The sequence below is a fragment of the Palaemon carinicauda genome, chromosome 1, assembly GCF_036898095.1.
Source record: "Palaemon carinicauda isolate YSFRI2023 chromosome 1, ASM3689809v2, whole genome shotgun sequence".
Taxonomy (NCBI): Eukaryota; Metazoa; Arthropoda; class Malacostraca; order Decapoda; family Palaemonidae; genus Palaemon; species Palaemon carinicauda.
Window position 1 is genome coordinate 270909435 of NC_090725.1, and position 12787 is coordinate 270922221.

Genomic DNA, 12787 nt, shown 5'->3' on the forward strand with positions numbered 1-12787 from the left:
TCCGATCCCACGGAATCCAAGTCGTCGCATACCTGGACGATTGGCTAATCTGGTCAGACAACGTCGAGGATTGTCTCAAGGCAACAAACAAGGTGATCCAATATCTTCAGTTTCTGGGATTCCAAATAAACTTCGGAAAGTCTCGTCTGACACCAGAGACCAAATTTCAGTGGCTGGGATTACGGTGGGACCTACGTTCTCACACTCTATGTCTCCCCAGGTCCAAGAGGATAGAGATTGCGAAAAATACCAAACGCTTTCTCGGGGAAAAGATAACTTCCAGAAGGAACCAGGAGAAGATTCTAGGGTCCCTACAATTCGCTTCAGTGACAGACCTCCTTCTGAAAGCGAAACTGAAAGACATCAACCGAGTTTGGCGCTCCAAAGCGAACAACAAACGTCGAGACAAGAAGACACGCCTTCCTCCCATTCTTCGGAAGAGGCTTCTCCCGTGGACAACCGCCAAGAGCCTATCAAAGTCGGTTCCGTTGCAGTACCCCCCTCCAAGGATAGTCATCCACACGGATGCCTCCCTATCAGGTTGGGGAGGCTACTCCCAACACAGGAAGGTTCAGGGCCTTTGGTCCACAATGTTCCAACAATTTCACATAAACGTCCTGGAGGCCATGGCTGTCTTACTAACCTTGAAACGTCTTTCCCCGGCCAAGAAACAACATCTGAGGATAGTCCTCGACAACGAAGTCATAGTCCGTTGTCTAAACAGAGGGGGCTCCAAGTCAGGTCCCATCAATCACGTGATGGTGGCAATCTTCTCCCTGGCGGCCTCAAACCAATGGCACCTATCCGCCGTCCATCTGGCTGGAGTTCGGAACGTTGTGGCAGACGCACTCTCCAGGACGGTACCGTTGGAGTCAGAATGGTCACTAGATCGCAAATCCTTTCAATGGATCCTCTCCCAAGTGCCGGATCTCCAGGTAGACCTCTTCGCGACGGAATCCAACCACAAGCTGAAATGTTATGTGCCCCCAACCTGGACCCTCGGGCTTACGCCACGGATGCCATGTCTCTCGACTGGAACGCCTGGGAAAGGATTTACCTTTTCCCACCGGTGAACCTACTGATGAAAGTGCTGGACAAACTTCGAACCTTCAAAGGTCAAGTAGCCCTGGTGGCCCCCAATTGGCCCAAGAGCAATTGGTTTCCTCTTTTACTGGAGCTGAATCTCCACCCTCACCAGATTCCCAACCCGACTTTGACCCAGATAGTACAAACGTGCACTGTGTTCGCTTCCTCAAACATTCAGACCACCCTAACTTTATGGACTTCATGAAGTTTGCGGCACACAAAGGGGCTAACATAGACCCCCAGAATACTTTATTTTTAGAATCTGACAAGAGAGACTCCACTCTTCGTCAATATGACTCAGCGGTCAAAAAACTAGCAAAGTTTTTGAAGGATTCTAATACTGACTTTATGACACTAAACCTAACGGTAACCTTTTTTAGAACCTTGTTTGAGTCGGGCTTAGCAGCTAACACTATTACTACCATCAAGTCTGCCTTGAAGAAGATTTTTCTAATCGGCTTTAATATAGATCTAACAGATTCATTGCTAGCTTCGATCCCAAGAGCCTGTGCCAGACTGAGACCATCTTCTCGTCCTAGCTCGATTTCCTGGTTTCTCAATGATGTTCTTAAACTAGCGTCAGAAACCGTCAACGATTCATGTGAGTATATCCCTCTACTCAGAAAAACTCTCTTTCTCGTGAGTTTATCATCTGGCGCCAGGATTTCGGAATTAGCTGCCTTATCAAGGGATCCAGGCCACATAGAGTTCCTTCCGTCGGGAGAGGTCCTCCTCTCCCCAGACAAGGTCTTCTTAGCCAAAAATGAAGACCCTCAGAATAGATGGTCCTCCTGGAAAATTATCCCTCTCCTTCAGGATCCTTCCCTATGCCCGGTTACCACTCTAAAGTCCTTTCTATCAAGGACTTCCTATAAGACCTCGGGACCCTTGTTCATCAGGGAGCGGGGAGGGACTATAACTTTGAAAGGGATCAGACAACAGATCTTGTATTTCATTAAACAGGCCAATCCAGAGTCTTTCCCTCACGTCCACGACATTCGGGCGGTAGCGACCTCAATAAATTTTTTCCATCATATGAACTTTACAGATCTCTCTAAATATACCGGATGGAAATCCCCCTCAGTGTTCAAGCGGCACTATCTTAAACAATTAGAGGCCCTTCAACTCGCTACCGTAGCTGCAGGGAGCGTGGTATCCCCCGGACAAATTCCTTCTAACTAATTCCTGAATCCGATATCTTCCACCTTCTTCCTCTTACCTGCCTCACTTACAGTTCCTACCTGAGTTCGGTTTGTTATATCACACCCATGGGTGTTCCTAATTCGTAACATTGCTATTTTATTATCATTGTTCAATTTATTCTTACCATACGAACTGTATTTCTTTAGTGTTCAAGTTTATATAATTTGTTCCAGTGTTTGACCTTAATTGGTTTTATTTTAAGTTAATGTTCATTTGTCTTCCCTTCCTGGGATATTATACCTTATCATGCTGATGTTATTAAAGACGACCGTCTTCTACGTTAACTTTTGATTAAACCACTGTTTGTTATGTTGATTTTAATTCGTTCCCGTATAGTTAATGAAGTTTGGGTTCGTTTTCTCTGGTACTATTTCACTGGGCGGCACAGGGATTGAGCCCAGAAAAGGGATTTTGACGAAGGAAAAATCTATTTCTGGGCGAGAGACCTGTGCCGCCCAGTGAACCCACCCTATTTGCTCCCCCCCTGATCAGACCCCAAACTTAAGGGTGCTGTAAGGAGTGATGGGCAAGCGTGGGTTGAGTTAGTAGTACTGGTCTGCGAGGCAGAGGAGGTTGAACTGCACCTCACTATTGAGGGATTTCGAAGAGGACAAGTCTAAATGGTACGAGACCTCTGGTATTTCGCCCCAGTCTATACCGACACCATTAGGTGAGCGAGCTAGTTCAACCTAGCATTCCTATACATTTTTTCTCTGGTAATATTAGCAGTTATATTCCTTTGAAATGGTGCATAAGGAGCTTTTCACTGGGCGGCACAGGGATTGAGCCCAGAAATAGATTTTTCCTTCGTCAAAATCCCTTAATTAGACATTATAATTACACATTATAGAATACTTCTTGTGTCAAAGGAAACAAATGGTTACTTTCATTACATTTCTGTAAAATATAAAGTCCATTATTACTGACCAGCATTTTTATATCTCGACGGCTATTTATCGTGGAATTATTAGGGAATAAGTCACCTCAATGATTACAGTATAATTTTTTTTTTTACAGGTAAAATCAGTGTTTTACGATACCTTACACAGTACTGTACTTACACATTATAAAATACTTCTTGTGTCTAAAGGAAGCAAATGGATATTTTCATTACATTTCTGTAAAACGTAAAGTTCGTTATTACTGACAAGTAGATTTATATTTTTTGGCGGCTATTATTTGTGGAATTATACGGAATAACAGTCAAACCAATTTCTAAAAAATTATTCTATAATCACTTCACAATGAATGGAAAAAATATTTTTGCTGTTTACAGTGAAAAAAATAAAGTTAACTTTTGATAAATTTATTCTGTAAAACACATGGAAATGTTGGTTATTACAGAGTAAGTGATCATATATATCAGACGGTGACAAATCTCATATATAGCTACTAAGGGCAAATCTGCTGCCTCGTAGTGAAGGGGTTAAAGGATGAGGATTTATATTTGTGTAAGAACAAATAAACCTGTTTGGTCTTTCAATTATATAATTCTCTAAACTTTTTTGCATGCCTGATAGAAAGTAATTTTAGTCTAATTTAAATGAAGATTTTAATTAGAGCTATCAATTTTCATGAAATAGTAACACTGGTGATGATAAGGTCTGGTTTATTGACAAAGGAAGATAATTATCATCAATTTGCCAAAGGATCTTTATGGCCCATCAAAATGCTACAATTTTAAGTGAAGATGAAACTAGGCCATCCTTGGACTTAAAACTGTATAAAGTATTATTGATGCTCCTGGTTCTTTCTCGAAATAATACCCTCACCAGTAGAGGGACAGTTAGTTCACAACCAACCACAAAACTTACATTCTACAGATTAGTATGCACATCCTCATAATTCATCCTCAAATAAAAATACATTCAAAGCCATGCCGGATTTTTTTACCATAGATCAGCCCGTAAAATGAAATAAAACATTGGGCAGAAAAATGGAAGGTATGGAAGATTTAGCTATTTTAGTTTGATTACCCAAATCCTAGTATTGGTAAAAAGATTTAAGTAATTAACTACAGTAATACATCAATCCCCGACATATCACAAGGAAGACGGGGTGGAAATGATACATTAAAACACTAATAAAAATGAAGAGAATTTCCCTTACCTCACTTTTTGAAGCGCCATTTGTAGTAACATTACGTTGAACGTCGCTTTTTGTTCCATTACCAGTGGGAGAGGTCCTTTGTGCATTTTTGTCGAGACAACGTTGGGATAATCTAACAGGACCTTTAACAGATGATCCTCTATTAATGTTCTTATCCAAAGGCTTCACTAAAACTTTGTCACTTGGTTTAGGGATATTCTTCTCTGTTCCTTTGAAAGTTTTTTCACTGGGCTTGGTTTGAGCTTTTGGAGATGGCTTTATAACCTTATCGCCTACTTTGGGTGGTTTTGGTAGAATTTTTTGTGGTAATCTAACTAAAACAGGTTTTCCTGTTTTTTTGTCACTTTTCCCATCTTTATCAAGCACTTTAATAGAAGTTACTTTATCAGTTTTGTTACTTATTGGAGATGGGTTATTCTCTGGTGGTTTAGGAGCAATCCTCTGGAGGGGCTTTGGCAACACTGCAACATGAGAAACAACTGGTAATTCTGGAACAACATGAGGGGGCCCTTTGGGTATGGGCTTGAATACAATAGTAGTGGACTTGTTCTCCTTCAGCTTTTCGACTAATTGTCTTGCTGAATACGCAGCTTCAGATTTATCTCCAAATTTTGGGGTTCCCATCGAGCTCTGGGTGTATGTTTTCTCAGGAGTGTTTCTGATCATTGGAAAGAAAATATTTACATTAAATATATAATTGAATGGTAAATACTGTACACAAAAATTTATAACTAACAGGTTGAAAGCAAATTGTAACTCAAAGTTTATACCTCCAAGAATTAATACTAAGCCTATAAATTATCATTTCAATCCCTAAACTCACCTAATAAGAATACTTATGAAACAAAGAAACATATGTACTTCAATAGTTTTAATACACCGAGACAAAACTGCAAAAATCTACTATATATTTCAGAATAATCCCTACACTCAGACACTGACTTTTTTAGATCTCGAATTCTCCCCTTTCTTCTCTCCTATGCACTTTCTGCTGTAATCCAATAAGGTTCAAGTCTTCACCTATCCCCTATATCCATGATTTCTAAGGCCTTCCAACAAGTTTACAGACAGCTGTTTTCACAGCTACAGTATTTTTATCCAACCCTGTTCATAGAATTTCAAAACCAGCTCAATCTTGAGATCTCAACAAGAAGGATATAAAAATTTATAATACGGATATTTTCAAATTCATTTGAGTACATTTCATTCTTAATGTTAAATTGGATTCCCCTTGCTATCATAATAATAATAATATTAATAATAATAATAATAATAATAATAATAATAATAATAATAATGATAATATTAATAATAATAATGATAATAATAATAATAATAATAATAATAATAATGATAATGATAATAATAATAATAATAATAATATCCTATTTTATTATCCCCTCTCAATAAAACATTATCTCTTCTTAACAAAACCTAAACTATATAAACACACCTGGTATACAAACAAATTATTTATAAAATAAAATATAATTATTTCAATACTGGTTTCCTTGTGCTAAAAGATCCATTTCAGAACTTTTGCTGACAATAGCACTTTTCCTGGTTTACCAGAATTCCAAGATCCTGACAAAAATGGAGAAGCTTCTTTTGGTGAGCCAGGATGACGACCTGAAATTCTGCGAGGATGAGCCAGTTGTCCAAATAACTTAGTAGCTGGATCTCATTGGCATGAGCCTAGGATCATTCCCAGTTCTAAGATCCTCATGAGGAACTGGAGAGCTGTTGAAAGACCGAAGCAGACGACCTTGAACTGGTATATCCTCCTTTCATCTACTATCACTCGCAGATATCTTCTGAAAGAAGGACGGATCGGAACCCAAAAGTGAGCTTCCCTCACTTTAGCATTATTATGTAATCTCCTGTCCTGACAGTTTCCATAACGGTGGGGGTTGTCTCCATTTTGAATCTGGAAGTACAGGTTCAGTGCCAAGAAGTCATGACAGTCTCCAGCCTCCAGACACTTTTTCGATAAGAAATAGTCTACTGTAGAAAACGGGTGGCCCATTGTCAACCTTCTGAAGAGAAGTTCTTGTCCACCATCTTCTGTACCTCCTACAATAGAGGTAGGTCTTTCAGAGACCCTTTCTGATATGAAGATGACACTGTGGGAGTAGGAATTAGATGCAAAGGAGATTTGATGAACAGGAGGAGGCAGGGCTTGGTCTCTCCAGTCCTTTGACCCTTGGAATCACTACCTCCTTCAATTCTTCAATTCGTCTGCAGCATCCCTCCACTCGTGGTAAGCTGGGGGGATTGTCCATCCCACCAGGGACCTCTACCTCTCCCATCTTCTTGAGTGGACTGGAGTCTAACTGGGTTACTAATATTAGTAATATATCAATAATATTAATATCATAATATATGGGTTGATACCAAAACTTATCTCAATATTTCTTGAAAGAATTCAACTTACCCCCAAAGGGTTTATTTCGTGCCATAGCAAATAATGACTCAGAATACGGGTTGAAAGGAGATGAAGGGTCTCTTTAGAATGGCACCTGGATAGGTTGTTCTTCTGACAATTGTTCTTATGGGCTGTGAATCCGTTGATGCAGGTGGATGGCTGTTGCTTAAACGAAATAGTCCTCTGTAAGAAAGTCATGCGTTTCTTTCCTCCAATCTTCTGTAAAAGAAGTGATGTCCTCTGAAGGGCAAAGAGAAAAGATTCCCAGGGAGAGTTTCTACGATCCAATCACTCCTGTTTCCCAATCTTCTTATAGAAGTGTGCCGTGATTGCCTCCCTACGTTTGAGAACCCACTTGGCCCATTGACTGGTGACCTGGAACATAAGATACTCCAATGTTCTTCTCAGCATAAGAGATCTTCCATGTTGGCAAGATAACCAACTGTCTCAGTTCAGTTATCGAGCTAGGATGATGCTTGCAAAGCACTCATAACAGCAGCTTCCTTCTGCAGAACACAACGTGGAGTCAACTTTGCCACTGCCGGGTGCAAAGGAAGGGGAAAGGACCAGCATCAGCTACTCCCTAGTACCTCTTCTATTTAGGAAGAAGTATCAGCACTACACAAGAGGACTTCGATGATCTCAGGGAGTCTTTCTCGCTGTCTTCCTAGTCTTCAACTTTCCAAATGATTTCCTTGGCCATTAAAGTCCATGGGAGTTCAAGGCTTGATTTGGCGCTAACAGGAGGGCAGGTTGACCACTGCCCACCTACCTCTCGGGGAGGAGGGGAGAGTCTCCCTGATGCCATTTACTGGATGCATGGTGCGTAGAACCTTGAAAAATACTGACTCTACATCCTTTTTGTCTGCTAAAGAAATCTTTGGTCCTGCAAGGTGGAGAAGATCCAGCAGAACCTTCCTTCAAAGGGAAATCGTCTTTGATTACTTCCTCTTGGAGTTCCGTCTCACGACTGGCCAGAGGCTAGGCCACTATCTGTCATGAGGGCGGAATGTCTTCCAATTCCGTAATTCCAGCGCTCTCTACACGACGAGATGGTCTCTGGTCAATTGGGGCAGTGTGTTTCTCAAAGTTTTAGAGTCCTTGCTCTCCTTCCACAAAGCTCCTGCTGTAAAGAGAGATGGAGGGCCTGAAGCTAAAAGTCAAGGATTCTGAACTCTCAAAGTCTTAGGTAAAGGAAACCAAGGTTTAGAAACATATTGGGGATGTTCATCTTGGAACATAATAGGAAACAACTTACAGTTTTCTCAAAATGAAATTTCCCTTAGAGATAAGGAACTTTTGTGTCTTTTTTTTACAATTCCTCTAAGTAGCGTAATAGGAATTCTAAACCTTCGACGACGGGTCCTTCTGACTGCAGCTAAGTCACATGAAGAGAGGGGGAAGACTTGAACTGCTGTCTACTAGGTACCAAGTCTTCTCCAGACAGGGAAGAGTCCATGAAGACTGCCTGCACCTCCTACACTGAAGGCAAATCTAGAGGAGGGGCAATGAGAGACGTCTTCTGGTGATGCAGGACCTGCTGGGATCTTACCTTTACCAGGAGTCTTTTCTTTTTATAGGAAAAGCGAAATCCTCCACCGTAGGCTGTAGAATCTCCTTGCGCTAATAAACCACTGGATCAGAAGACCACCGAGGAATCTCTGGGCCACTTTGCAGAAATATTGGATCTAGCGCGAGTGGGTGGCGACGAAAAATGACAAGAGCATCCAGGTGAGAAGCCCCTGGACCCTGAGCGGGAAATGTGGTTTAGAGTGTGGGGGCAAAACCCTCCTTGAGTGGTAGGGTAAATCATGATGCCTAAGTATAGGGGAAGATTGGTGAGAGCTTGACAAAGAAGCTCTCCTAGAACGTCCTGCAGGAGACTAAGAACGTCTATAGTACGACAGAGGAGAAAGTCTGGAACGCGAAGGAGAACATCGGTCAGAACGTGAATGCAAAGATCTTCTGGAGCGTGACAGAGATGATCTCCTGAGTATGAAAAGCACCTGGAGCGCAAAGGAAATCGATGATTTGATGCCGAGGAAGAGCATCTGATGGAGCACCAATGGATAGAGCTGCAATTCCTCCAACAGGGCGACCTGGAGCGCCTGCAGGATCTGCAAGGAGAATCTGAAGAAAAAAAGTTTAGGGCGTCTAACGTATCTTCGACGAAGCGAGGCAGGTTCGCGGGTCGAGGGCGAGGCAGGAGCGCAAGGCAGAGGGCAAGATAGGAGCGCGAGGCGGGGGCAAGGCAGGAGTGTGAGGGGGGGGGGGGGGGGGGGGGGCTTGAGCATAAGGTCGAGGGTCAAGTCGAGCCTGAGTCTCATCTTAGATGACCTAATCAGACTCTTGGTGAGAGAGAGTGACCCTCACACAAAGCATGAGGAGAAGCGCAAACTGATGAAGATTAATCAGTCAATGGTATAGAAGATCTGTTGATGGCAGGTTTGGAACAGGTCTGGCAGGAACTAGCGAAGGATCTCTCTCAACAGAGGTGCGATCCCACAGGAAACGGACTTCAAAAAGACTAGACATTCTGAAGTAACAGCAACGGAGGAGGAAACAAAATGGCAAGGGTCCGACGATGGGCGATGCCCCAAACGTGGTGGTTGCAAAGTAGACCTGATAAGGAGATGATGTCGAAGGGGAGGTAGTCTGAGTGCAATGTTTCTCCACTACGAGCTGCTGAAGTCTGTCTTCTGACAGGGAACCAGGAATTCCCAAAGAGGGCCACAGAAAGAGAAGAGCTTTTAATCTCCTAAAAGCAAAAAAAAGAAGGGAAGTCATCCACGGTGGCAGGCACTGTCGAATCACGAGGGGGAGTGACAGTCTCCCCAATCCTCAGTTGCTCAGGTGTTAACCAACCACCACTCTTATATGAATGCCCTTCAGAGGACACCGGGAAAATCGGAGGGGTGGTTTCCGGGAAAGAATGAGGAAGCCAGGACTTTGGGCCTCCTTCTTTCTCCTATTGAACAGCAACCTTTGGGAGGATGGCAATTTCCTACATTCATCACGTTGAGGCTTGCGAACATATGTGCTCTCAGCAAGTCTGGCACAGCCTCTGAGGATCTACCTCTCAACTGCTCTTAACCCGAGAACTGCTACATGCCTCTTAAGCAGCTATATGGGAGACTGCTATAAGCCTCTAAAGAGCAGAAATTTCTATCTCTTCTAAAATTCCCTTGTGAAATTATTCAACTTGTATTATTTTTTCTGATAAAACCATTTGTCTGGTAGATATTTTAATGTTCAACTCTATTTTAGTTATATAATTATATATACAGTAACATAAAACCTTCCCATAGACCAAATTTTCCTTTTTTTGCAAGGGAAAAGGGTGAATTGTAATTCTTTTCAGTCAAAACTTATCTTTATGTTACCATATTAGAAACATGAACGATGATAAAAACATATAACAGCATACATCCACCCACACACCCACAATATCACAACATAATATATTGTTTAGGAAGGAAAATAAAAACTGTGGCAACTCAAATCCTACCTCAGCAAGCGAACGACGAGACGCTTGAGGAGGAGAGTATCGAAAAGACTCTCCAATTTAAAGATCCCCTGCTGTCAGGCGACCGCCTAGGAACTGGCGATAGGCGAGTCATGGGAGAACTAAGCACTGCTGGAGAACGACGAGCAGCTAGCAAAGGACGAACTACTCGTGATCGGCGAGCACCTGCCAAAGGACGAGCTGCTGGTGATCAGCGAGCAGCTGCCAAAGGACGAGCTGCTGGTGATCAGCAAGCAGCAAGCAAAGGACGAGCTGCTGGTGATCAGCGAGCAGCAAGCAAAGGACGAGCTGCTGGTGATCAGCGAGCAGCAAGCAAAGGACGAGCTGCTGGCGAAATCCATGAAGCTGGCAAACGGCGAGCCGCTAGAGAATGACGGAAAATTACCGAATGCTTAGTAGTTGGATAGGAGGGTCATTGGTGAATGACGAGCTGCCGGAGAATGATGAGCAGCTGGCGATCAACGGGAAACTGGGGAATAGCGAGAAGCCAAATACGATGGATAACCAGAGGCTGACAAGTCACAAGAGAGCGACGAGAAGCTGGAGGACTGCAAACAGTAGGCAAACCACAAACTGCGGGAGCTACACGAAGTCAGAAAATCTGGAGATTCTAGAGCAGCTAGCAAACCCCGAACTGCTGTCAGGTAGTGAGAGGTCTCAGAGTGCCGATGGACAGGCGAACACCTCAAAGGTAGCGAACAGCGAGTCCAATAAAGCAGGCAAGGGTAAGAAACCAGAAGGCTGTCGGTGAGCTTGACGAGACTCGTCACAAGAGAACAAGTGACAATCTCCGAGAGAGGCATGCGGCCGAAGAGACAAGTGACGAGGAGTGGGCGAGCGGAGAGGTCTTCGTGAGTGACGATCCTCCCATGGGGATCATCTGACGGGCGAAGGAGGAGAGCCAAAGAGACATCTCTTAGCCGGAGGAGAAGGAGAACGTCTGAAGGGTCGAGGAGGACCATGCACTCTACGAGTTTGTCGAGGTCGGCAAAAATCTTCCGAAGGGGAGGACTGCTCAGCTGTCTAGAAGACCTCGGGGTCTCTAGGGGGATCTCACTCTAGGAAGATCATGACGCCTGCCCACAGGAGAGACCTGCCTAGGACTTTGCTCTCCCCCCGACAGAGGAGTCGGCTCAGCATGGAGGAGAGCAAAGTCTTTAGCAACGAAACTGCAACTGCTGCGATGTGATGTAGCTGTCGGCAATTCTCCCCGCAAGCGGGAAGGTTGCTAGACATAAGCTGACGAATGGAAATTGTCCCTCGGAAGAGAGAGCAACCCAACACTGCTTCCCATCAATAAGCGTTGTTAAAGTTGAAGGTCTGCATTGAGCGCTACCTGAGACACGTAGCCAAAGCTAGTTCCTGGGTTCACTCCGAAGGGATCTCCCTACTGGAACACCTGAAGGAGCACAGTATGCCACTTATCTCATTCCTATGCCATCTTGGAAGGGACCTCATCTTCATAACGGAAAAGCTGAAGACAACGTGCTGATCAGGAGCAGCCACATGTGCAGAACAGGACTGTGATAGCGCAGGGACAGCAGATTCCAAAGGAACGAATGGTTCTTCTGTCAGCTGTCTTAGCCAAACGAAGAATAAAAAAATTATGAAAGAAAAACTTCATCGGGAGGAGCACGTAATCCACAGATGGGAAAGGTGTCCTCCGAGAGAAGAAAAACATACTACAGTAAGTAGAAAGAAGACACTCTGCCTTGTATAACCTTATTTAGTCAAAAGGATGACTGATGAGTCACCTGAAACACAGGAGATACAAACAAAAAAAAATTAATTAATTCAGCTGACAAAACAAACTACTTCATCCACTCAAACCTCTAGCAGGAAGGGGATTCCCTGAGGGGGAGCGGACAAGCTAAAGGTATGCACACCTTCTGCCGGCTACGAAAGGCCGTTGGCACATCATCGCATAAGAGTGGTGTTGAGAGCTGAAAAAGTTAAATTACAATGGTGTTGAGAGCTGAAAAAGTTAAATTACAATGGTGTTGAGAGCTGAAAAAGTTAAATTACAAAGTTATTATTTCAACTTAATTAATGAAGAAAACCATTCGAGAGCGCAACCTAACCAGCGAACAGGCAAGGTGTTCCCCCACAGAGGATCTGCCGTCCACTCACGTAATGACGGAGAGCGGCGTCGTCAGCAAGGAAAAGTAAGACCGAAGTCAAGCTCTGTGAAGGCCACAAGCAGTTTTCCTCCAAGAACTCATAAGGGGGAGAACAACGTTAACATCCGAACGGAGAAGGAGTATCCAAACGATGACGACTCCCTTGCAACGGAGGACGAGTCATCTTGGAAGGCCACCGGACGAGTTGTCCATCGTCCAAGGGGGGGGAAGACTGTAAGAGAAGGTTCTCCGCCCTTGAGAACCTGCCGCATTACGCAGTCACACAAACAGCAACATTCAATGTAAAAAAAAAAAAAG

The 12787-nt window shown here is 43.5% G+C and overlaps 1 protein-coding gene across 4 annotated transcripts in view; it reads right to left on the reverse strand.

The window, feature by feature from the left end:
* The window catches only part of LOC137656378 (uncharacterized), a 109297-nt gene that overhangs the window by 63963 nt on the left and 32547 nt on the right, over window positions 1-12787 (reverse strand). For all 4 annotated transcript variants that reach the window (XR_011046968.1, XM_068390565.1, XM_068390555.1 and 1 more), the window contains one exon: window positions 4399-5056. Coding sequence is in view for 3 of the 4 variants with exons in the window: in XM_068390565.1 (XP_068246666.1) it covers window positions 4399-5056 (658 nt within the window). In the remaining variant the exon portion in view is untranslated. The remainder of the gene's footprint in view (window positions 1-4398; window positions 5057-12787) is intronic.